The sequence below is a fragment of the Carcharodon carcharias genome, chromosome 7, assembly GCF_017639515.1.
Source record: "Carcharodon carcharias isolate sCarCar2 chromosome 7, sCarCar2.pri, whole genome shotgun sequence".
NCBI classification, from domain to species: Eukaryota; Metazoa; Chordata; class Chondrichthyes; order Lamniformes; family Lamnidae; genus Carcharodon; species Carcharodon carcharias.
This window is the reverse complement of record NC_054473.1, coordinates 73,441,517-73,465,352: the sequence shown is the minus strand read 5'-3', so window position 1 is coordinate 73,465,352 and position 23,836 is coordinate 73,441,517. Positions and strand designations below refer to the sequence as shown.

The following is a 23,836-nucleotide window of genomic DNA, read 5'->3' as shown; positions in this document are numbered from 1 at the left end:
CTGGGGACCTCAGAGGAGGCCAAGATGGACCATCCACCTGGCACTTCCGGTTGAAGATGACTGCAAATGCTTCAGCCTTGCCAAAGACAAGTCTGCTACTCCTTGGAAAATGATTATATGCAGCCTCTGCCAGTATAGAGATGAATCTGAGTCCGACTTAAGAAAGAATGGAAGAATGAATCTGCTTTCATACAATCTGTTCCAGATCTTTACAACATCCTGAAGCGCTTCACAGTTAATGAAGGTACTCTGGAAGTCTAGTTGTTGGGCTGCAGGATTAATGTTGGCCAGGTCAATAGGAAAATTCTCCTGTTCTTCTTCAAATAGTATCATGGGATCTGTTACTTCCAACTGAGAGGGCAGATAGAAATTCGGTTTAGCATGTCATCTGAAAGATGGCAGCTCTTACAGTACAGCACCACCTCTGTGCTGTATTAGCCTGAAGATGATCCTGGAGTGGGATTTGATGACTGACTTTCTGACTCAGAGGCAACAGTTTATCAAGGAGTTGAGCAAAGTTGATGGGATCAAACCTTTTCTCTTTGTGTAACGCATGAATAGTTTGAGGGTTTTTTGGAAGCTAGAATGTTTGCCCTTATACTTTAATGTCAACTGACAGCAGCTCTGCTTCCTTCTTTAGCACTCACAACTACTTATTGTTTCCAAAAAGTTCCACTTAACCATACATGCTTAAATTAGGACTTTTATTCAGCCCAAATCCAAAGAATGAAAAGGTCAGACTTCCAAGCAAGAAGTTACTTGCCTACGAGACTAAGTACTAGTCCTAACTTTCTGCAAAGGGTTTATTTGGTAATTAATGAGTAAATGCAGCAACATCGTTATACTCACTAGGGAGGTTGAGGTGGGACAGCGCCAGAACTTGAATTACTACACCTATGTCATAGGGACTGAACAAAAGTGTCTGCAAAGCAGTCATCCAATCTGCATTTGATCTCCCCAAAGTTATGCCCCCAGAGCAAAGGTGTCACTGGGTCAAAATCCTGGAAATACCTACCTAGCAGCACTGCTGAAATAACTATTTTTTATTCCATCATGGCTTGTGAGTATTACTGGCTAGACCAGAATTTGTTGCCCATCGCTAACTGCCACTGAGAAGGTGGTGATGAGCTGCCTTCTTGATCCACTGCAGTACGATTGGTGCAGGTACACCCACGTGCTTTTAGAAAGGGAGCTCTAGGATTTTGATCTCATGGCAGTGAAGGCATGGCAAATTAGTTCCAAGTCAAGATGGTGACTTTAGAAGGGAACTTGCAGGTGGCAGTCTTTTCATGCATCTTCTGCCCTTGTCCTTCTAGGTGTTTGACGTCATGGGTTTGCAAGGTGCTGCCAAAGGAGCCTTGGTGAGTTGTTGCATTGGAACTTATATACAGGACACACTGCTGCCACTGTGCACTGATGGTGGAGGGAGTGAATATTTAAGGTGGTGGATGGGGTGCTGATCAAGCAGGCTGCTTTGTCCTGGATGGTGTGCATCTTCTTGACTGTAATTGGAGCTGCACTCATCCAGGCAAGTGGAGACCAATCCATCACACTCCTGACTTGCGTCACGTAGAGCATGGGCAGACTTTGGGGAGTCTGGAGGTGAGCTACCGACCTCAGAATTCCCAGCCTCCGACCTGCTCTTGTAGCCACAATATTTTTAAAGCTGGTCCAGTCCAGTTTCTGGTCAAAGGTAACCTCCAGGAAGTTGATAGTGGGGGATTCAGTGCTTCAAATATCATTGAATGTTATGGGGAGATGGTAGATTCTCTCTTGTTGGAGATGGTCATTGCCTGGCACTTGCGTAGCAGAAATGTTAATTGCCACTTACCAGCCAAGCTCGAATGCTGTTGCTGCATATTGGCACAGGCTGCATCAGTGTCTGAGGAGTTACGAATGATGCTGAGTATTGTGCAATCATCAGTGAACACATCCACTTCTGACTTTCTGATGGAGGGAAGGTCAATGATGAAGCAGCTGCAGCCTAGGACACTATTCTGATGGACTCCTGCAGCAATGTCTTGGAACTGAGATGATTGGCTCCAACAATTGCACCACATGGACTATAGTGGCTCAAGAAGACATCTCACCACCACCTTCTCATGGGCAACTAGGGGCGGACAGTAATGCCAGCCTTGCCAGTGATGCCCATATCCTGATGAGTGCCCACAGCAATTCTGCACAACACTGGCTGATTTTGGAAAATCTATCATGTTATACCGCGCTATCCATCATCCACTTCACCTTCATTTCAAATATTTATTCAATGAAGTTGACCCCACAATGAAAGTCAGGCATTCATTTCAAAGGCTAAAAATTAGTTCAGAAGAACAGTGCATCCAGTAGTCATCATGCAAACCCAACACTTTGCAGGACAAAGCTATTCAAACTTCCCTCAGGAGATTTAGGCAATTGGTGACAAATAAGGCACAATCATCAGTCCAGCTAATCTCGGTGCTCATACACTTAGAAAAAGAAAATAATTTTAGGCAGCAACTAATGAGATGAGCCTGAAACTGCAATTACTTTCATTCAGCAAAGCCTAATGTGTCAGTAATGAATAAAAACAGGCAAACTGCTCTTGCTAATGGAAGTCATAACCTGTCACTAATGTATTGATCTGTAGAGAATTGTTGCCATGCCCATTTCAAATTGGACTCAAGTATGACATGCAGCAAAACAAACAGAACCTACATCACTCCTTAAAAGGGGCACTGATCCTGTGGAAGGAAAGTTTTGGAACATAACAATTTTTAGGAAAGGTCAACTCACTTGGCTGCCTTCTCACTGGATCAGTAAATTTGTTCTCCAAATAACAGACCCAAATAATCAATGTGCCCATTTATACTATCTACTTCAATACTTTTCCCATGATAGTTTCCCATGATAAACTCCATCTGACTTTGGTTCTTACCAACTTCTGATTTGTTAGCTTATATCCTTTGAAATTTGAATCCTTCACCCGAGTGAAGAGCTGGTGATTTCCCTCTGGCTGGTTTTGTGACCCATCATGATATTGACAATATCAGATCAGATGTAACTCCTTTTATTTACTGATTCCTCTCAGGATGACGACACATTCTGTTTTGAATTGAGTGGCCTGGGAAGTTAGTGAAAACTATCCAGCTATCTTATGTCTGGTTTATAAGTTGGTAGCATGTGTGCATAAACAGTGGTAAATCTCACACCCAAAAAATGCATTCACATGGACCGTTCTGAACTCATCTACATGGGTTAGTTTGCACTCTTCAGAGTGGTTCTCAAACCTAATTACTATTAGGATGGAGCCTTCAACACTGGTCCAAATTCACATGTGAAGAATAGTCCTTTGGACATAGGCTACTGGTGCCCATGGAACCAGGAAAGGTAAGAGGTGATTAATTTTCACTGAGTTTCACTACTATGTTCCTGTATTTTAAAATAATTTTAATCAATTTTCACTTATTTCCTTTCAAACACTGGCAGAGTCTCAATCTGCACAGTTTCCTGGAATCCATGATTTTGACTTTGTGTTCTTTTCCGATGTCCATGCAGAGTCAAAATGGAGTGAAAGGTAGCATTTTCTCCCAGCTCTTCTTGAAAGCAACAAAGAATCTGATGGCTTAAATTCACTTTGTGGTGTATTATAGACAGAAAAGTCCTGGGTTTGGTTACTGGGCATTGCTAAGTAATCTAATCTCAGCTGTTAGGTGCCACAATTAGCCTCAGTTCCCCAGGGCTGGAGGAGGTGGGGCCTCTGCCAGGATTTCCACACACAGCCACTCTCCAGACACTTCTCCTCGAAAGTCAGTGTCCCGGACATTGGGTGAAAACATGAACAGTCTCTCCTGTAATGATTCACATGCTGAAATAGGCTGTCAGCATTCACTGCCCAGGCTATCACACACAGAAAATGGGCTCTTAGGTATACAGTACAGGCCTGCCAGCTTGGGTGGAAGTGTGCCCTAGTAAAAGTTATTGTCTTCACCAAAGAAGACCCTTCCAACTGATAGAAAGAAGAATCTTTCATTGCTTTAATCTGGGTTGGGTTTGAGCTCAAATCCCAGAACTGGTGGGCCATTAGCTGTTGAAAGCCAGAGAAATGTAACTTTAACAAGAACAGAGGGTACTCAGTAGAGTGCATAACTCAGCCTTGCTGTTTAACTCAACATTATTACAATTACGCAGCTGTTGCTTGAGGCTTTTCCCTGCCTGATTGATGTTCTGCAACTACAAAGCTGAAAAACAAAATGTTTTTATTAAGAGTTTCCAACTCATTGAGGAAGCTTCAGGCAAACCAAATCCAACAACCTGCTCTGAAAACTCTGTTCACATTTTGAGAGCAGTGGCAAATTCCACCACAGCAGCTGAGACAACCCACAACATTCCAAAACAATCAATAGCATTCTAAATAAAACAACCCACAACACTGTAAATAAAAGTCATCTTGCCCTATCATCTAATGTTAACAGGTCATTCAAAAAATTCCAGGATCATCTGGATCTTCATCAAAAACCAATCAGTTCTTCATTGGGCCATAATTATCTAAATACCAAGTTGTGCTGAAATCCTCCATTAGTTTTTGAGATATATTGTTTACAGACAAACAGATTAACAAACAGGGGTGAAAACATTACCTCCACCCACCTTCAGTGGTGGAGATAATTATTTACCTGGTTATGTAAATATACTTTTATTACATACAAATGCTTTGAAATGCAGCACTGAGGGAGTGCCGTCTTTCAGATGTGGTGCTAAGCCAGGCTCTGTTTGACCTCACAAGTATTGACCTCACAAATATTCCAAGGCACTATTTCGAAGGGCACTATTTCCCCCAGTGTCCTGACCTACACTAGATCCTTGATCAACATCACCAAAACAGATTATCTAGCCATTATCACATTGCTGTTTGTGAGACCTTGTTTTGTGAAAACTGGCTGCTACTTTTGTAATGAAAGCTACACTTACCTTGTTCGGACAGCGGGAGGAACCCCAAATCCCAACAGACTTTGGAGTTTCTGTGCATGCGTAGTCCAGGAGCGGAATGCACAGGCACAATTCATTAGTGCAAGTTCCTTGGGCCAACGATGGGCCCATGCACCTGTGCAGAGCTGGAAATAGCGTGAAGCCCCTAATCAGGTGACCAAGGTGCAGCACCATTGGAGACGGGAGTCCCATTCAGGGGACAGGGAGAGAGTCCCCGAGGGAGAGGGGACGGGGAGAAGTCACAAAAAGAGTGTCAGACAGGGGACAGGGACAGGAAGAGGTCTCAGTTCAGTGAAGAAAAGAGAAGAGAAAGAGGCTCCAATTAGAGAAAGGGCTGCGGTTAGCAAACTTTAAGTGAAGAGGGCTCAGGAGAAGCCCTGGCAATCCAAGAGGGCTCAGGAGAAGCCCTGAAGGTCCGAAAAAGCAAAAATCTGGTGACTCCATGTTGAGGGACGTTGGGTTGAAAGAATCTCCTTTGGAGCAGTAGTGTTCCGCTCAACAAGGCTGAAGAGCTGAAGTTGTGCTTGTGAGGTGGTGCTAGAATACATACTCGGGAATCCAGGGAAATGGAATCTCAGGAGACGAGTCTGAAACTATGCGAAGTGGATCATTGTTGATGCCGTCTGAGTTGGAGTGACTTTTGGAGAGAATTCCCAGGTGAGATCTTCAAAGGTAAGTACTGCATTCCCTCGTGAGGGAGACAGAGTTTCAGTGAAACGGGTTGACTTAGTGTTACTGACGCCTGGGTGGGCTGTTGAGAAATCCATAGACTCTGTCTTGGTTGCATCTGTTGTTCAGTGTGCAGTGTGGTGAGTTCAACTATAGTTTGCCGATTAATTCACATGTACCTCATATTAACCCTGAATGTTAAGAGTACAAGATCTTTCTGACCTTGTATAGTAACGTTTATTTTTGTTTGTTCAAAATCCTTGAAATATTATGGCTTTATTCACTGAGCAAGTGTCTTGAATCTCAAACCTTGTTTACTTTAAACAATACATTACTGGCCCCTAGCCAAATCTTACCAAAACTTGGGGGTCTGGTCAAGGATCATAATACTTTTCAGACATTACAACAGTGACTACACTTCAAAAAGTTGTAAAGCTCTTTGGGGTGTTCTGAGGTAGTGGAAAGCAATAGGTAAATGAAAATCTTTAATTTCCTTCTTTCAAGTATTGGCAGGCAGGCAGGTGCTAATCAATTTGCATTTCCATAGTACTACCTTGGACTCAGTGGAATAAGTTTCCACCTTAAGCAGTTAGAGTCATTCAAGACTTCAGGCTGTCCCAAAGTGCAATACAGCCAAAGAGATACGTTTTGATGTACAATCACTGTTGTAATTTAGGAAACGCAACAACCAATCTATGCACAAGATGCAACAAACAACAATTAGATAAACGATCTGATAATCTGTTTTTAGGTGTTGGATAATTATTGGTCAGAACACTGGGGAGAACACTGGGCACCAACTATACTGTGAAGAGAGCACCTGAGCTTTTAAACATCCACCCATCCTTTTTTCTGTTAATATTGTTCTCAACCAGAATCTCACAGCACAGAAAGGAGGCTATTTGGCCCATTGTGCTGGTGTCAGCTCTTTGAATTATCTGAATAGTCCCATTCCCCTACTCTTTCCTCAGCCCTGCAAACGTCACCTTTTGACGTATATATCCAATTCCCTTTCGAAAGTAACTATTGAATCTGCTTTGAACACCCTTTCAGGGATTGTTTCAGATTATCACTACCTGCTGTGTAAAAAAAATCTTATCTCTGATTCTTTTGCCAATTACCTTAAACGTGTCCTCTGGTTACTGGCTCAACTATCAGTGGGAACCTTCACTCGATCTATGTTATCAAAACCTTTGATGACTTTGAATACCTCTATTAAAACTGTCCGTAACCTTCTATATTCTAACGAAAACAATTCAAGTTTCTCTTGTCTCTCCACATGAGCAAAGTCCCTCACCCTGCTGACATTCTAATAAATCTCCTTCGCACCCTCTCCAAGGTCTCAACATCCTTATGTCTTTAAGGTTGACACCAGAGTTGGTCACCGAAAGGAGTGAGAGCATTGTCACTGTTCAAGCATTCAGTTCAGCAGTCAGGAATTATGAGCCTCCAAATCTTTAAACAGTGTGAACAAACCAATCGTGTACTCACGATATTCTTTGTGGACTTCATCGATTTCTTCTTCTGACTGGTCCTTTGCGAATTTCATCACCTAATAAAAACAACTGAACTGGTTTCTTTTCCTCTTCCAGAAAAATTAAATTAAATTACATAAAAATTACCATACCAGACTCACCTTTTCACTTGCTTTGCTTTCAAGCTGAGCTTGGATCTTCTCATTCCTTTCAATTTCTCTAGCAACCTCTAAGGCTGTTTGAAAAACACAATTGAAATGAGCTTAGGCATGAACTAACCAGAAATTATGTAGGTGATGTATGATGGGCAGTGAAATTCTTGCAAATATATCCACCCGGAAGGTGCCTTTCGGTCTAAGATGCGCACATCAAGCAACACAACAAAATCCTGGCTAACTTTAGGATGGAGTCCCCAAGTACAAATGGATCATGTACTTACAACCCAGGATTAAGACACTAGACAGAACCCTGGGACAGCCAGACATAAAATTTAAAAAGGGCAGGAGGTGGCAGTGGTTGATGTCACGGTAAGGTACAAAGACAACTACATTGTGCTTGAGAAGGCGTGGGACAAGAAAGTAATGCCACAGATGATAGATGTGACCAAAGACACCTCAGTCAAACTCTTTGGGCTTTGGGCTGGGGAGCCAGAGGTTTGAAAGATGAGTGGTCAGCATTGTCACCTGGATTATTCAGCATCCTGGAATCAATTCACAAAGGGAAAAAGTCACACTTACATCAGCAATGCCTTAATATTGTATAATGTACTTCTTGATGTCTGATTCATTATCATCACTTCAAATTGCTCCCATTACAATCAACACTTGCTTGGCCTAAATAGCCAAGTGGTTATGGTACTGGGTTTGTAACCCCAAGATCAAGAGTTCAAATCTCACAATGGCAAACTATGAAACAATGTAACTTCATCTGAAACAGATGGAAACGGGTTTACTCAAAAAGAGTATCAAGAGTTCAAATCTCACAATGGCAAACTGTGAAACAATGTAACTTCATCTGAAACAGATGGAAACGGGTTTGTACTCGAAAGAGTTACAATCAACACTTGAGTCTGGTGTCAGGCAGCTTTAAGTGCTCTCTAAGCACAGCTGCAGAATAACACCTATAATTGCATCAGAGTGCTTTTCGTAGTTCAGGAGGGTGTAGAATAAAAATTCACACCCATCATTACCATTAACAGAAACCCAAGTGACAACATGCTTCTCCTTGATGGGAGGTGTTAAGTCCATGGCATACGATCTTATTATCTTCTTGGCCATCTCTCCTCATTCCAACTCCAACCAGTCACTGAAGGCAGGAAGGAAGAAATAATTCTTAGGCTCCTCCTGGTGGGCATCTATAGAATGGCATTGACAGTCAGCCAGAAGGAAGCTGCTCGCTCCCACTAATGGTCTGTAACTGCAGTAATTCAGGATGGGGTGGTCAGGCAAAAGTGAGTTGTGGATTGAATAAATTGGAAATCCTCCATATAGGTTTTGCAAACTAAAGCCACATTTTATCCAGCAGATAAGCTCATTGCCTTTTGGGTTCTAATTTTTGAAAATGGACACATGCATGCTGCCGATTGGGCAAATACTCAGTTCCCCAAAATATTACATTTACATCACTTCCATGGACAACATTTCTGATAAGATTTTTAGTATTTTCTCTCTATTCCACTATGTCAAACACCTGCTCCACTTGTAACAACTGTGATACTATTAGATGAAGTTCATATTTCTTGTCAAATTGTGCACTGCCACTAATCTTTTTTAACCTTCACTCTTGTCTGTAGACTGCCCATACTCGAGTGTCCTGGACAGTGATGCTCACCAGGCTATTCAATAGCGGAGGGCATTCCAGTCAAGCCTGAATCTGTAACCACCCAACATTCATGCACATGCATTTTCCAGCAAGGTTTTCTGGACAGCAATCGATCAGGTGAGCAATTGTCCTCTTTGAACTCAGGCTAGTTCAGACTGATTTTATGGTCACTACCCAACTGAGATGAACTAACTGTGCTGTCTAGGTTCTATGGTGGAGGGAACAAATGAACTTACATTTTTTGATGAATACAACATTTTTTAAAAATCCTTTTTGAACAGAGAACATTATTAGGGTAAATGTAGAAGATTTACTGCCAAGAAGAATTAAGTTTTATTTTCCAGGAGTAATGTGGGGACTAAAGATCACAAAATTTCACTTAATTTAAACAAATGCAGAGTGCGATTTATTGCTAACATCCCAGCCACACATAGCTCCTAAAGCATTTGAAGCTCAAACAGCAATGGTTCACAAAAGAGATCAGAAGAAGGAAAACCAATAATACGTGCAGCCCTTGATCTGATTCAGTTTCCATTCGTTAGGTCAGATGCAAACAGTTAAAAGACTAAGAGCTGAGCAATAAAATCAAATAAAGCACAGATCAGCGTTCTCAGTTTGTAAATAAGCACAAATCAGCATTGTCTGTTCCTAATAAAAGCAGAAAACAAGATCCATCAATAGCTAAAGAAGGAAAAGCCACATAGAAATAGTCCAGGTGCTGACCCTTTGATCGGACATATGTCCATTTCTATCAGAAACCTGCACTGGCACCCTGGGACAGCAACACCCAATTATAACAATTCTCATCCCTTTTTTCAAATCCCTCCATGGCCTTGCTCTTACCCATCTGTTTGGAAAACCACTTGCAATATTCCAAATGTAGCCAAATTCATAAGCTACGCAGGATTGAAATAACTTATCTAATACCTTTGAGATATTTGAAGTTCCCTGCTGCGTACATGAAGATGAAGAACAACAAAACAGACTAATTTTTTTTATTCATTCACGGGATGTGGGCTTTGCTGGCTGGGCCAGCATTTATTGCCCATCCCTATTTGCCCCTGAGAAGGTGGTGGTGAGCTGCCTTCTTGAGCCGCAGCAGTCCATGTGGTGTAGGTACACCCACAGTGCTTTTAGGAAGGGAGTTCTAGGATTCTGACCCAGCAACAGTGAAGGAACGGCGATATATTTCCAAGTCAGGATGGTGAGTAACTTGGAGAGGAATTTCCAGGTGGTGGTGTTCCCACCTACTTGCTGCCCTTGTCCTTCTAAATAGTAGTGGTCGTGGGTTTGGAAGATGCTCTCTAAGGAGCCTTGATGAATTCCAGAAGAGCACCTTGTAGATGGTACACATTGCTGCTACTGTGCGTCAGTGGTGGAGGGACTGAGTGTTTGAGGATCTGGTGCCAATCAAGCAACTGCTTTATTCCGGATGGTGTCAAGCTTCTAGAATGTTGTGGGAGCTGCACTCATCCAGGCAAGTGGGGATTATTCCATCACACTCCTGACTTGTGCCTTGTAGATGGTGGACAGGCTTGGGAAGGGGGTCAGGAGGTGAGTTACTCATTGCAGGATTCCTAGCCTCTGACCTGCTCTTGTAGTCACAGTATTTATATGGCTAGTCCAGATCAGTTTCTGGTCAATGGTAACCCCCAGGATGTTGATAGTATTAGATTCAGTGATGGTAATGCCTCTGAATGTCAAGGGACGATGGTTAGATTTTCTCTTGTTGCAGATGGTCATTGCCTAGCACTTGTGTGGGGCGAATGTACTTGCCACTTGTCAGCCAGCCCAGGCCTGGAAATTGTCCAGGTCTTGCTGCATTTGGACAGGGTCTGCTTCAGTATCTGAGGAGTCACGAATGGTGCTGTACATTGTGCAATCATCTGCCACCCTACTTCTGAAGCAGCTGAAGATGGTTGGGCCAAGGACTCTACCCTGAGGAACTCCTGCAGTGATGTCCTGGAGCTGAGATGACTGACCTCCAAAAACCACAATAATCTTCCTTTGTGCTAGCTTTAACTCCAAACAGTGGAGAGTTTTCCCCCAGATTCCCATTGACTTCAGTTTTGCTAGGGCTCTTTGATGATACTCGGCCAAATGCGGCCGTGATATCAAGGGCAGTCACTCTCACCTCAGGAGTTCAGCTATTCTGTCTATGTAATGAGGTCCGGAGCTGAGTGGCCCTGGTGGAACCCAAACTGGGCATCAGTGAGCAGGTTATTGCTAAGCAAGGGTAGCTCGATAGCACTGTTGATGACCCCTGCCATTACTTTACTGATGATCAAGAGTAGACTGATGGGGCGGTAATTGGTCGGGTTGAATTTGTCCTGCTTTTTGTGTACAGAACGTTGTCACGACTCTCAGGGGATGGAATGCTGTAATCTCAAGCCGCACTGTTCCCGAAACCGGAACAAGTGTGAAGAAGTTTGATTAAACTACCAGATTGCCCCAATTCTACCTAACTGTTTAATTTAGGTTAACAGAATATGAGCACCAGGTTTGTAAACTTAATAAGTAAATAACTGTTTATTGAACAAACTGTTGTTAACCAGCGGCAAAAGAAAGATAAGCTGCTAATTTCCAACACTATAACTTAAACTCCATCCCTTTCTTAAATCCCTACACACACATACAAGTCACATAAGACACACAAAAAACATAGATATTAAGGATGGGATAAAAAGTCAATGGCACCAATTCCAGAATACAGGATTCGATGGGTTGATTTTGATCGATGTCTTCCAAATTCCTTTCAGTTTTTGTTGATGACACAAGGTGGTCTCCCAGCACTTCCAGTATTTAGTTCACAGGTTGAGCACTTGTCTTTCGATGTCTCTGACAGTGATTCTCCCCTTTGCCTCTTGACAAGGGCTTTCAGAGAGAGAGCAGGTTATAGAGATATGAGGAGAAAAGAAAAGCTAGCTGTTATTGTGTAATTACTGGAATCTTCCACACTATGGAGAAAGGGGTTTTAGGTCTTGTTCCTTTGAGGCTAGGAGCCATTCAGCTGCACTGCTCTTCACACAAACCCTGGTCGCCTGGTCAGGAGCCCATTAAAATGCTGTTGTCAGGCAGTTCCCTGGGTCCAGGACTCCCTTCTGGCACCATCCTGTCTTTCATGGCACATTCTGTTCCAGGACTGCAACATTGTATATATCTCTCATCCTGATCCAGTAAACATGTCTTTCAACCTGCAGCCATTGTAATTTTAATTCACAGTCCAACAGAAATAATAAGATATGTTCCTTAATACATACCTGGGCAATTTTCCACATTGATGCCAGTGTTGTAGCTGTCCTGGAACAGCTTGGCTAGGGGCGCGGCAAGTTCTGGAGCACAAGTCTTCAGTACTATTGCCGGAATACTGTCAGGGCCCACAGCCTTTGCAGCATCCAGTGACTTCAGCTGTTTCTTGATATTATGTAGAGTGAATTCAATTGGCTGAAGACTGGTATCTGTGATGCTGGGGACCTCCGGAGGAGGCCAAGGTGGACTACCCACTCGGCACTTTTGGCTGAAATTGTAGCAAATGTTTCAGCCTTATCATTTGCACTGATGTGCTGTGCTCCCCCATCATTGAGGATGGGGATATTTGTGGAGCCTCCTCCTCCAGTGAATTGCTTAATTGTCCACTACCATTCATGACTGGATGTGGCAGGGCTGCAGAGCTTTAGTTGGTTCTGGGATCGCTTAGCTTTGTCGATCACTTGCTGCTTTATGCTGTTTGGCATGCAAGTAGCCCTGTGTTATTGCTTCATTAGGTAGAAACCTCATTTTTAGGTGTGCCTGTCGCTGCTCCTGGTATGCCCTCTTGCACTCTTCATTGAACCAGGGTTGATTCCCTGACTTGATGGCAATGATAAAGTGGGGAATATGCCAAGCCATGAGGTTCCAGATTATGTTCGAGTACAATTCTGCTGCTGCTGATGGCCAAAGCACCTCACGGACACTCAATCTTGAGTTGCTAGATCTGTTCGAAACCTATCCCATTTAGCATGGTGGTAGTGCCACACAACATGATGGAGGATATCCTCAATGTGAAGGCGGGACTTCATCTGCACAACAACTGTGCGATGGTCACTTGTACTGATATTGTCGTGGGCAGTTGCATCTGCGGCAGACAGGTCGGTGTGGATGAGGTTAAGTATGTTTTTCCCTCTTGTTGGTTCCTTCAATACCTGCTGCAGAACCAATCTAGCAGCTATGTCATTTAGGACTCAGCCAACACGGTCAGTGGTGGTGCCACCAAGCCACTCTTGATGATGGACAAAGTCCTCCACCCAGAGTACATTCTGCGCCCTTGCCACCCTCAGTGCTTCCTCCAAGCAGTGTTCAATATGGAGGAGCACTGATTCATCAGCTGAGGGAGGGTGGTACTTGGTAATCAGCAGGACGTTTCCTTGCCCATGTTTGATCTGATGCCATGAGGCTTCATGGGGTCTGGAGTCAATGTTGAAGACTTCAGGGCATCTCCCTCTCAACTGTATACCACACTGCCGCCACCTCTGCTGGTCTGTCCTGCAAATGGGACAGGGATGGTTATAGTGGTGTCTGGGACAATGTCTGTAAGGTATGATTCCGTGAGGATGACTCTGTCAGGCTGTTGCTTGACTAGTCTGTGAGACAGCTCTCCCAATTTTGGCACTAGCCCCCAGACATTAGTAAGGCGGGCTTTGCAGGATAGACAGGGCTCAGTTTGCTGTTGTCGTTTCCAGTGCCTAGGACGATGCCAGGTGGTCCGTCTGGTTTGATTCCTTTTTTGAGGCTTTGTAGTGGCTTGACACAAATGAGTGGCTTCCTTGGTCATTTCAGAGGGCATATAAGAGTCAACCACGTTGACTCATAGATATTTACAACACAGAAGGGGGCCATTTAGCCCATCGTGTCCGCATCGGTCAACAAAGATCTCACTACACTAATCCCATTTTCCAGTGCTTGACCCATAGCCCTAGAGGCTATGGCAACACAAGTGAATATCTAAATACTTCTTAAATGTTACGAGTGTTTCTGACTCAACCACCCTTTCAGGCAGTGAGTTCCAGACTCCCACCACCATCTGGGTGAAAACATTTCTACTCAACTCCCCTCTTATCCTTCTACCTCGTACCTTCAATCTTGCCCCCTGGTTATTGACCCCTCTACTAATGAAAAAGTGCCTTCCTATCCACCCTATCTATGCCCTTCAATCTTATACACCTCCATCAGGTCCCCCCTCAACCTTCGCTGCTCCAAGGAAAACAACCCCAGCCTATCCAATCTTTCCTCATAGCTCAGACCCTTCAGCCCAGGCAGCATCCTGGTAAAATATGTAGCTTCCAAACACACAAATGCCCAGCTGACAAATTTTAAATTGGTTGTCAGTGTTATTCTTAGCACACTGAGGATTATTTAGCAAATGTTGTCCAATAGCAGCATTACATCTAATATTGGACACTGTGTTTTGAATTTTGTAAGCACCGGCTGGTTGGGTACGGCCTGTAACTTGCGTGTCGCGAACAGCGGCTAGGATGTGCTGTTTTATATGATTCACCGGTCTTTGGGACGTACGGCCTATATACCTAGGATCACACTGGCACTGAAATTCATATACCACTTTACTAATTTATGTGATAGGCAGAACGTCTTTTGGGCTTGACAGCAGCATCCTGTTTATGGCGAATACCACTCGTGTTGCTGGTGCATAGTAGCAGCGTGAAACAGCTAGCTTCGCCTGATGCTCAAATTTTTGAGATACCTTGCCCTTCTAGGATAATCTGAGGTAGACTTGTTACTTTTCAGGGCCGAAAGATTGGCCTTATCAGCAACCTTGTAAGTAGGGCCCAAGCCATTTGCTCACCATGCAAGCTTGATGCTGAAGTAGAGTGCATCAAAGGCATCCTGTGGGATAATGGCTACCCTGAAGACAGCATTTTGTGCTGTATATCACACAAATTCATGAATGGATCTAAGGCTTTCACTTTTGGCCCTGAAAAGTGCCCAGTCTACCTCAGATTCCCCTGGAAGGGCAAGGTATCTCAAAAATTTGAGCAACAGGTGAAGATAGCTGTTTCATACTGCTACTATGCGGTAGCAACATAAGTGGTATTCGCCACCAACCCAATGCTGCCGTCAAGCCAAAAAAGACATTCTGCCTTTTAAACAAATGAGTAATGTGGTATATGAATTTCAGTGCCAGTGTGATGCTAGGTATGTAGGCTGTACATCTCAAAGACTGGCAAACCGTATCAAACAGCATGTCCCGACCACTGTTCACAACAGGCAAGGTACAGACCAAACCCAATCAGGCTGTGCTTACAAAACTCAAAACAGTGTCTAACATTAGATGTGATTCTGCGATTGGGCAACATTTGCTAAGTACTCCTCAGTGTGCTAAGAAATACGCTAACAACTAATTTAAGATTGTCAGTCTGGCTCGCAGTGCGGTGCATTTGCGAATTCTGGAAGCTACGTATATTAATACAGATGGCCCTGTTCTCTGCAGACAGAAAGAACAAGTACACACATTGTCCCTGTTTCAGCTAAACAAAATAAGTGACAGCCATTGACTGACTCATTCCTCAGGGCAAAGCCTTGACCAATCAGGGTCAAGCTGCCTGATTTAAATTTCAAACAATGTTTGGCAATTAACTGTCAGTCATCATCAATTGGTGCATTCTCCATGACAACACCTCTACCAGAATCCACTTGCCAACCAATCAGCACTCCCTTCTCATATAGTATAAATGGCAGTTTTCCCCTTATATTGATATTCTTGCAAGTGTCCCACTGAGTGTAATACGAAAAATTTCAACATCTCTCTTTCAGCAATATTCAAGTTCTGTACTACCAAGGAATTTATCTTTCGCATTACAAAATATACCTTAATATCTTAATCTGCAGTTTTACTAATACAGATGAAAATGGGTTTATCACAAAAATATGCATTTTAAATCAAAATGGAAATACTCTGCAGGACGGGTAGCATCAGTGAAGAGAGGAACAGAGTTAACATTTCAAGTTGAATAAAACTCTTCTGACACTGTTTTTATTTCAGATTTCCAGCATCCGCAGTATTTTGTGCTTACATTTTTAATCGGTTCCTGGCCCATTGCCTGTGAGCAACCCACTTTTAAATAACCGAAAAATGACTTTTAAAAAAATGAAATGAACCATTTACTACTTTTATTGGAGTACAGTTGTCAGTTTCTTGGTCAAATAAAATGCTGGTTGATAAAAAAAATGCCTATTTGTGACTTTAGCCTCCAAAATAAGCAACTTAATTTTAAGAATCCCCTTCAAAGCCGACAAACAAGGACAATGAATGAAAACTCCTAATGGTGATTAATTTGAATTGGGGTGGGGGTTGTGGTCAATTTTGTGCACGGGTCAGTTTTCAGCACAACATTCTTTTAAACCTCATCCAAAAGAATGGCTGATTGAAAACTCCAAGTCAATGTTGCAATGTAGGAAATACAGCAGCAAACTGACATACAGCAAGGACCCACACAGAAACGTGATTAAGGACAGATCATCTATGTTTCCAGCGATAAAAGCAAAATACTGCAGATGCTGGAAATCTGAAACAAAAACAAAAATTGCTGGAAAAACTCAGCAGGTCTGACAGCATCTGTGGAGAGAAAGACAGAGTTAACATTTTTCCAGTGATATTGGTTGAGGGACAAACATTGATCAGGACACTGGAAAAAACTCACCTGCTTAATCTCACTTGACAAGTTGTTCTTAATACCAACTTATCCTTTTCCTGATTTATCATTGCTAGCTTCCTATTAATCCTAAAATCCCTCCAGTTGTTTCATGTCCCAAAGCCAACATTGATCTGTATCTGCCATTAACTGCTGCTCCTTTCTCATTGTCTAGGTTGCTTTGCAGCATGTCCACATCATCCACATATAATTACTTATTTTGATGATATTTCCAAACGTTTGAGATAAAGCTACCAAAACCTTCTTCCAAATCATTTATGTAAATGCTGGAACAGTACACACGTCCCAACACTGGTCTTACTCATTGCACCCCTTCATCGAACTGTACACAGACTCGTGGGGTGGAGTGGGGGTTGGGGGGATTTTAACTTCCCAGGGAGGGCTGGGTTTAAAAATAATTAAAAAGGACATCTCAACTCAAATCCGCCCATCTACTGGAAGTGGGTCATGGGGTGGAGAAGGTTTGGTCACTAAATTTTTTTAATGAGGCTGCATGTCTCCACTTCAAATAAAATTTCCTTTTTAATTCCTGCAGGCAAGATTTCCTGGGCCCTAGGAAAACCCAGCAGCTGAATAAAGGCAGGAAGGGCCAAATCCATCAGATAATTGTCTTTACAACACTGCTTGTGCATAGCAGAAGCACACCTCACACCCCACTCCCCAAACCCAATATGTTTAACTGTATACAGCCCTCGATCTACCGACTCCCCTTCACACCACACCACACCCCCACATCCATCCCACAATGCTGGAGTTACCTCTTATCTGCTCCTGGTTGTTATCCAGTCTGCCAAGCTATAAATCTGCTAAAAAAATGCGAACAAGTCCTGCCACTGAATTCCACAGAACCCTCAGGAAAGCTTTACTTCTGAGATTCCCTTCTGCATATCCTCGCACCTCTCCTCCCCGCTCAACCCCTGCTCCATTCTGGCTCTGGAATTATCATTGAGCCTCTGTTCCACCCAGTCATGGTGTGACCCAGTGCAGCACACTGCCATCAATAACATGCCTCCTAATATTCTGTGCCAGTTTTAAAGAGCACCTTATCAAAAGATTTATTAAAATTCAACTGAACTTTAAATATTATCACTCTATTTATCTCTAATTACTTTATTGAAAAATTCTATTCAATTTCCTGTTGCAAATTCAGAATATTACTTGCCAACATTTTACCAGTTTGTCCTTGACAATCTATCCAAGCATTTTCCCACGCACCAACATGGACTAATTTATCTGCAGCTCCCAAGATCACTTCATGAACAATGAATAACATTCTTCATTCTCAGCAGGTCTAGCAGCATCCAGGGAGAGAGAAAAACAGAGTTAATGTTTCAGGTCTGTGAGCTACACTCAGGGTTTTAATGAATGGTCTCCATAGGTGTTTCCAAGCCTGCTCAGTATTTCCAGCAGTTTTGTGTTTACTTCAGATTTCCAGCCTCTGCTATATTTTGCTTTTGTATTCTCCACGCCACTGGTACCATCTCCTTATTTCATCTGAATGTTTGAATAAGGAGTTCTTCCAGTCTCCAAGAACTCTACGTTGAGTCCCATCTAGCCCAGATGTTTATTCACTTGGGTCTTATTCAAGCATGTTGCCACCAGTTCTGCAGTGAAGCTAAACCGTATACTACATGTCATTCCGACTAATTTTGAACACCCACTTTGCTACAGTCCCGTTACTATACCACTTCCTTCTACATGGCAAGGAAAACAAAGGCTTCAATTTCTTAAGTATGTGCACTGCTTCACTTTTCAGGACCTGATCTTGTAGTTCTTGGTTACCTTTTGCTCTGAGTGTACTTTCCAGAAAACTTTCCAATTATATGTCCTAATTTCCATGGTAATTTTAAATTCATATCCTGCTTAATCTAGCTGTTATTCATTTCTGCTGCAGGCCAGTTTTCTGTTTTTATTCATTCATTCATGGGACATGGGAGGTATTGGCAAAGCCAGTATTCATTGCTCATCAGGAGGTGGTGATGAGCCAATCTCTATCAGTGCAGTTCATGTAGTATAGGACTGTGTACTAGTTATAACTTGTTAAATTAACAAGTGGGCTGTTGAGTTGAGTGGTCAGGTGATGCCCGAGGATGCTTTTCCTTTGATTTTTCATCCTCACAAATAGGCAGAGATGCTGTTAGGGAAGGGGGTTCCAGGATTTTGAACCAGCAGCAGTGAAAGAGCAGCGATATCAAAATAGTTAGGATAATACGTAACTTGGAAGGGAACTTGCAGATGGTGGTATCCATGCATCAGCTGCCCTTGTCCTTCTAGGTGGTAAAGATTGCAGGTTTAGAAGATGATGTGGAAGGAGACTTGGTGTGCTGCTGCAGTGCATCTTGTAGAAGGTACACTCTGCTGCCATTGTGTGCTGGTGATGGAGCAAGTGAATGTTTAAGGTGAGGGATGGGGCGTCAAATCAAATGGGTTGCTTTATCCTGGACAATCCAGGATAAATTGTTGATCATTTTGAGCATTTTTCAACTCCATTCATCCAGGCAACTGGAGGGTTTTCCATCATTCTCCTGGCTTGTGCATTGTAGACGTTGGAAAGGCTTGGGAAATTTCAAGGTGAATCACTTGACACAGAATTCCCAGCCCCTGACCTGCTCTTGTAGCCACAGTAATTATATGGCTGGTCCAGTTGCATTCTGGTCAATGGTGACCCCAGGATGTTGACAGTGGGGAATTCAGTGTTGATATTGAATGCCATGGGGAAGTAATTAGATACTCTTGCTATAGATGGTCATTACCTTAAACTTATACAATGTATATAATACTTGTCAATTAACGGCCCAAACCTGAATGTTGACCAAGTCTTGTTGCATGCAGGCACAAATTGCTTCACTATGTAAGGATTGAATTAAGCAATATGCAATCATCAGTGAACACCCTTCTTTTGACCTTATGATAGAGGGAAGGTCATTGATCAAGCAGCTGAAGATGGTTGGGCCAGAACACTACCCTGAGGAACTCCTGTAGTGATGTCCTGGAACTGAGATGATTGGCCTCCAACAACCATAACCATCTTCCTTTGTGCTAGGTATGACTTCAACCAGAGGAGAGATTTCTTCCCGATTCCCACGGACTTCAATTTTACTACCACACTCAGTTAAATGTTGTCTTGATGTCAAGGAGGTCTTGTGGCGCAACGGGTAGGTTCCTGACTCTGAACCAGAAGCTCCAGGTTTGAGTCAACCTGCAAAATCCTTCCAATTTGCTTATGACAGGCAGTAAGAGCGGGAGAATTTCCTAGTCAGCCAGAAGCATGTGTTAGCTGCAGGTGCAACAGCCTCCCAATGTTAAAAGACTCCACAAGCAAGCTCTTAACATGAACTGTACTCAGTGGCAAGCATCCTCCTCGCTTCAAGGGACTGCTAATAATGATGATGTCAAGGGCAATCACTCTCACTTCCACTGTGGAATTCAGTTCTGAAAAAGAATCATATTGGACTCAAAGCATTAACTCTTTCTCTCTCCACAGGTGCTGCCGGGCCTGCTGAGTTTTTCCAGCACTTTCCGTTTTTATTTCTGGAATTCAGTTTTTTGTCCATTTTTGTACCAAAGCTATAGTGAGGTCTGGAGTTAAGTGATCCTGGTGGAACCCAAATTGAGCATTGGTGAGTAGGTATTGATGTGTAATCGCCGCTTGATAGCACTGTCGACCACATCCTCCATCACTTTGAGTGTAGACTGATGGGGCGGAAATTAGCTGGATTGGATTTATCCTGCTTTTTGTGGACAGGACATAACTGGGCAATTTTCTACTTTGTCAGATAGTTGCCAGTGTTGCAGCTGTGCTGGAACAGCTTGACTAGGGGGTGTGGCCAGCCCATGCGCTCTGCACTACAATCAGGTTGCTGTTGGAGCCCATAGCCTTTGCTGCATCCAGAATATTCTTGGCACCACAGTGACTGAATCCGTTTGGTTGATATTGGGGACCTGATCATTCATTCCTGGCTGATGATAGTTGCAAATGCTTCAGCCTTTCTTTCGCACTCAGGTGCTGGGCTCTCCCATATTGAGAGTGAGGATGTTCATGGAGCCCCCTCCTCCCATGGTTTAACTATTCACCACCATTCACAACTAGGTGTGGGAGAGCCGCAGAGCTTTGATCTGATCTATTGGTTGTGGGATCGATTTACTCTGTCTATAATATGCTGCTTCCGCTGTTTAATGTGTGATGTATTTTAGCTTCACCAGTTTGGCATCTCATTTTTAGATATGCCTTATGTTGCTCCTGGCATGTTTTCCTTCACTCCTCATAGAACCAAAGATGGAGGCCTGACTTGATTGTAATGGTAGAGGTGAGGGATATGCTGTTTAGGTTGGAGTGGACTAAAATTCTGCTACTACTGATGGTTCACAGTGTCTCATTGAATGCCCAGTTTTGAGCTGCTCTTTCTCTTCTGAGTCTGGCCCATTTAGCACGGTGGTCCAGCTACACGACATGATGTGTGATGACAGGACTTTGTCACCACAAAGACTGTGCAGTGGTCACTTCTACCAATACTTTCATGGACAGATGCATCTGTTAGGTCGGTCAGTGAGGACAAGATAAAGTAGGATTTTCCATCCTGTTAGTTCTCTCACCACCTGCCACAGGCCCAGTCTGACAGCTGCGTCTTTCAGGACTTAGCCAGCTCAGGCAAAAGTGGTACTCCCAAGCCTTGCTAATGGACACTGAATTCTCCCCACACAAAGTACATTCTGCACACATTTCAATGCCTACAAGTTATATAGAGCACTTTCAATTATCTTTCCATGACTTCCATTTAGCCATCAGCCTGCCTACTGTTATCCATGTCCTATTCTGCTCTTAACTGCACCCATGGCCTCCTATTATCTGTCTTTCCAAAAATATAACGGTCTAAAGCTGTTGTTACTCCTTTCATTACTAGGACCTATAAAACCTGATCCCCTGCCATTCCGACATAACAGGCACTTTATTGGTGAGCATTAGTCATGTACAATGTACACAGTCTCAATGCTAGTCAATTCCAGAAGATTCTAAGAATTCCTATGGTGGAAAGGAATGGCAGGGGATCAGGTTTTATAGGTCCTAGGTAATGAAAAGAATAACAACAGCTTTAGACCATTACATTTTTTGTGGTGCTTTACCAGAAGCCAGAAATTCAGAGAATGTAACAGAAATGGATGTTATTTGGAGCATTGTACCTGTGCCGGCCCTTTGAAAGAGCTCTTCATTTAGGCCAACTAGTCCACTTCTTCCAAATAGCCCAGCAAATTTTCTCTTTTCAAGTATATATCTAATTCCCTATTGAAAGATATTATTTAATCTGCTTCTACCATCCTATTAGGGAGTACATTCCGAATCTCAACAGCCTGCTGTTCTTGTCTGCTCTCTGGTTCTTTTAACTTATTTCAGTCATGCCATTATCCAAATATCACTCAATATCCCCTGCTTAAAATCCCCCATTATTATAGCATTATCCTTCTTGGATGCTTCTCTTACTTCCCTGCGAAATAGCTGATTCAGGTCCAACAGTACATAGTAAAATTCCTGTCAGTCATTTCCCTTTGTTTCCCTCATTTAGTTCTGCCCAGAGAAATTAAGTCTACAAAAAGCAGGACAAATCCAACCTGATTAATTACTGCCTATCAACTAGCTCTCAATTACCAAGGTGATGGAGGACATTATCAACAATACTATCAAGTGGTACTTTACTTCAATAATCTGTTTAGCAATAATAAAAACAAAAAACTGCAGATGCTGGAAATCCAAAACAAAAACAGAATTACCTGGAAAAACTCAGCAGGTCTGGCAGCATCGGCGGAGAAGAGCAAAGTTGACGTTTCGAGTCCTCATGACCCTCCAACAGAATGTTCTGTTGAAGGGTCATGAGGACTCGAAACGTCAACTTTGTTCTTCTCCGCCGATGCTGCCAGACCTGCTGAGTTTTTCCAGGTAATTCTGTTTTTGATCTGCTCAGCAATGCTCAGTTTGGGCTCTGCTATGATCACTCAACTCCAAATTTCATTACAGCCTTGATACAAACATGGACAAAAGAATTGACTTCCAGAAATGGGGGTAAGAGGGACTGCTGTTGACAACAAAGCAGCGTTTGACTGAATGTGGCATCAAAGAGTTCAAATAAAATTGAAGTGAATGGGAATCAGGGGAAAAATCTCCACTGGATGGAGTCATACCTAGCATAGCTGAAGAAGGTTGGTTGAGGTCCTTTATCTCAGCCCCAGGATATCACTGCAGGAATTCCTTACAGCAGGGTCCTAGGCCCAACTATCTTCAGCTGCTTCATCAATGGCCTTCTCTCCATCATAAGCTCAGAAATAAGGATGTTCATTGATGATTGCACAGTGTCAGTTCCATTCGCAACTCCTCAGATCATGAAGGTGTCCATGCAAGCATGCACCAAGCCCTGAACAATATCCAGGCTTAGGATAACAAGTGGCGAATAACATTTTTCTCACACAGGTGCCAGGCAATGGCTATCTCAAACAACAGAATTGAGCCACCTCCCCTTGACATACAATGGCATTACCATTGCCAAGCTTCCCACCATCAACATCTAAGAGGAAGGGATCACCAAAGGCCGGAAACTCAAGAGGATCAGCCACATAATTACTGAGGTAGGGTATTCAGTGGTGAGTATCTCACCTCTTGCCTCCCAAAGCCTGTCCAACATCTACAAGGTACAAATCAGAAGTGTGATGGAATACTCTCCACTTGCCTGGATGAGTGCAGCTCCAACAGCACTCATAAAGGTCAACATCTTTCAGGACAAAGCAACCCACTTCTTTGGCACCTCATCCACTACCTTAAACATTCATTCCCTCCTCTACTGCCACACAAAGCTGCATCTACAAAATGCGCTGCAGCATCTCAACAAGGCTCCTTCAACCGCACACTCAAACCAATGAGCTCTACCGCTTTGAAGAACAAGGGCAGGAGGCACATGAGAATACCACCACCTGCAAGCCCCCCTTCAAGTCACACACCCTTCTGACTTGGAAATATAACACCAGTGCTTCATCATGACTGGATCAAAATCCTGGAAATTCATCCCGAACAGTTCTGTGGGAGTACCTACACCACAGAGACCGCAATGGTTCAAGAAGGCAGCTCACTACTACTTTCTGAAGGGCAATTAGGATTGGGCACACCTGCACTCCATAGAGGAATTAAAATTTACAAAAAGTAACTTCCTTGTCCTCTCT

The 23,836-nt window shown here is 43.1% G+C and overlaps 1 protein-coding gene across 2 annotated transcripts in view; it reads right to left on the bottom strand.

The window, feature by feature from the left end:
• The window catches only part of rad18 (RAD18 E3 ubiquitin protein ligase), a 277,150-nt gene that overhangs the window by 108,491 nt on the left and 144,823 nt on the right, over positions 1-23,836 (bottom strand). For both annotated transcript variants that reach the window (XM_041192132.1, XM_041192133.1), the window contains exons 8-9: positions 7,271-7,344; positions 7,126-7,186 (exon numbers count right to left, since the gene is read on the bottom strand). In XM_041192132.1, the coding sequence (XP_041048066.1) occupies positions 7,126-7,186; positions 7,271-7,344 (135 nt within the window). The remainder of the gene's footprint in view (positions 1-7,125; positions 7,187-7,270; positions 7,345-23,836) is intronic.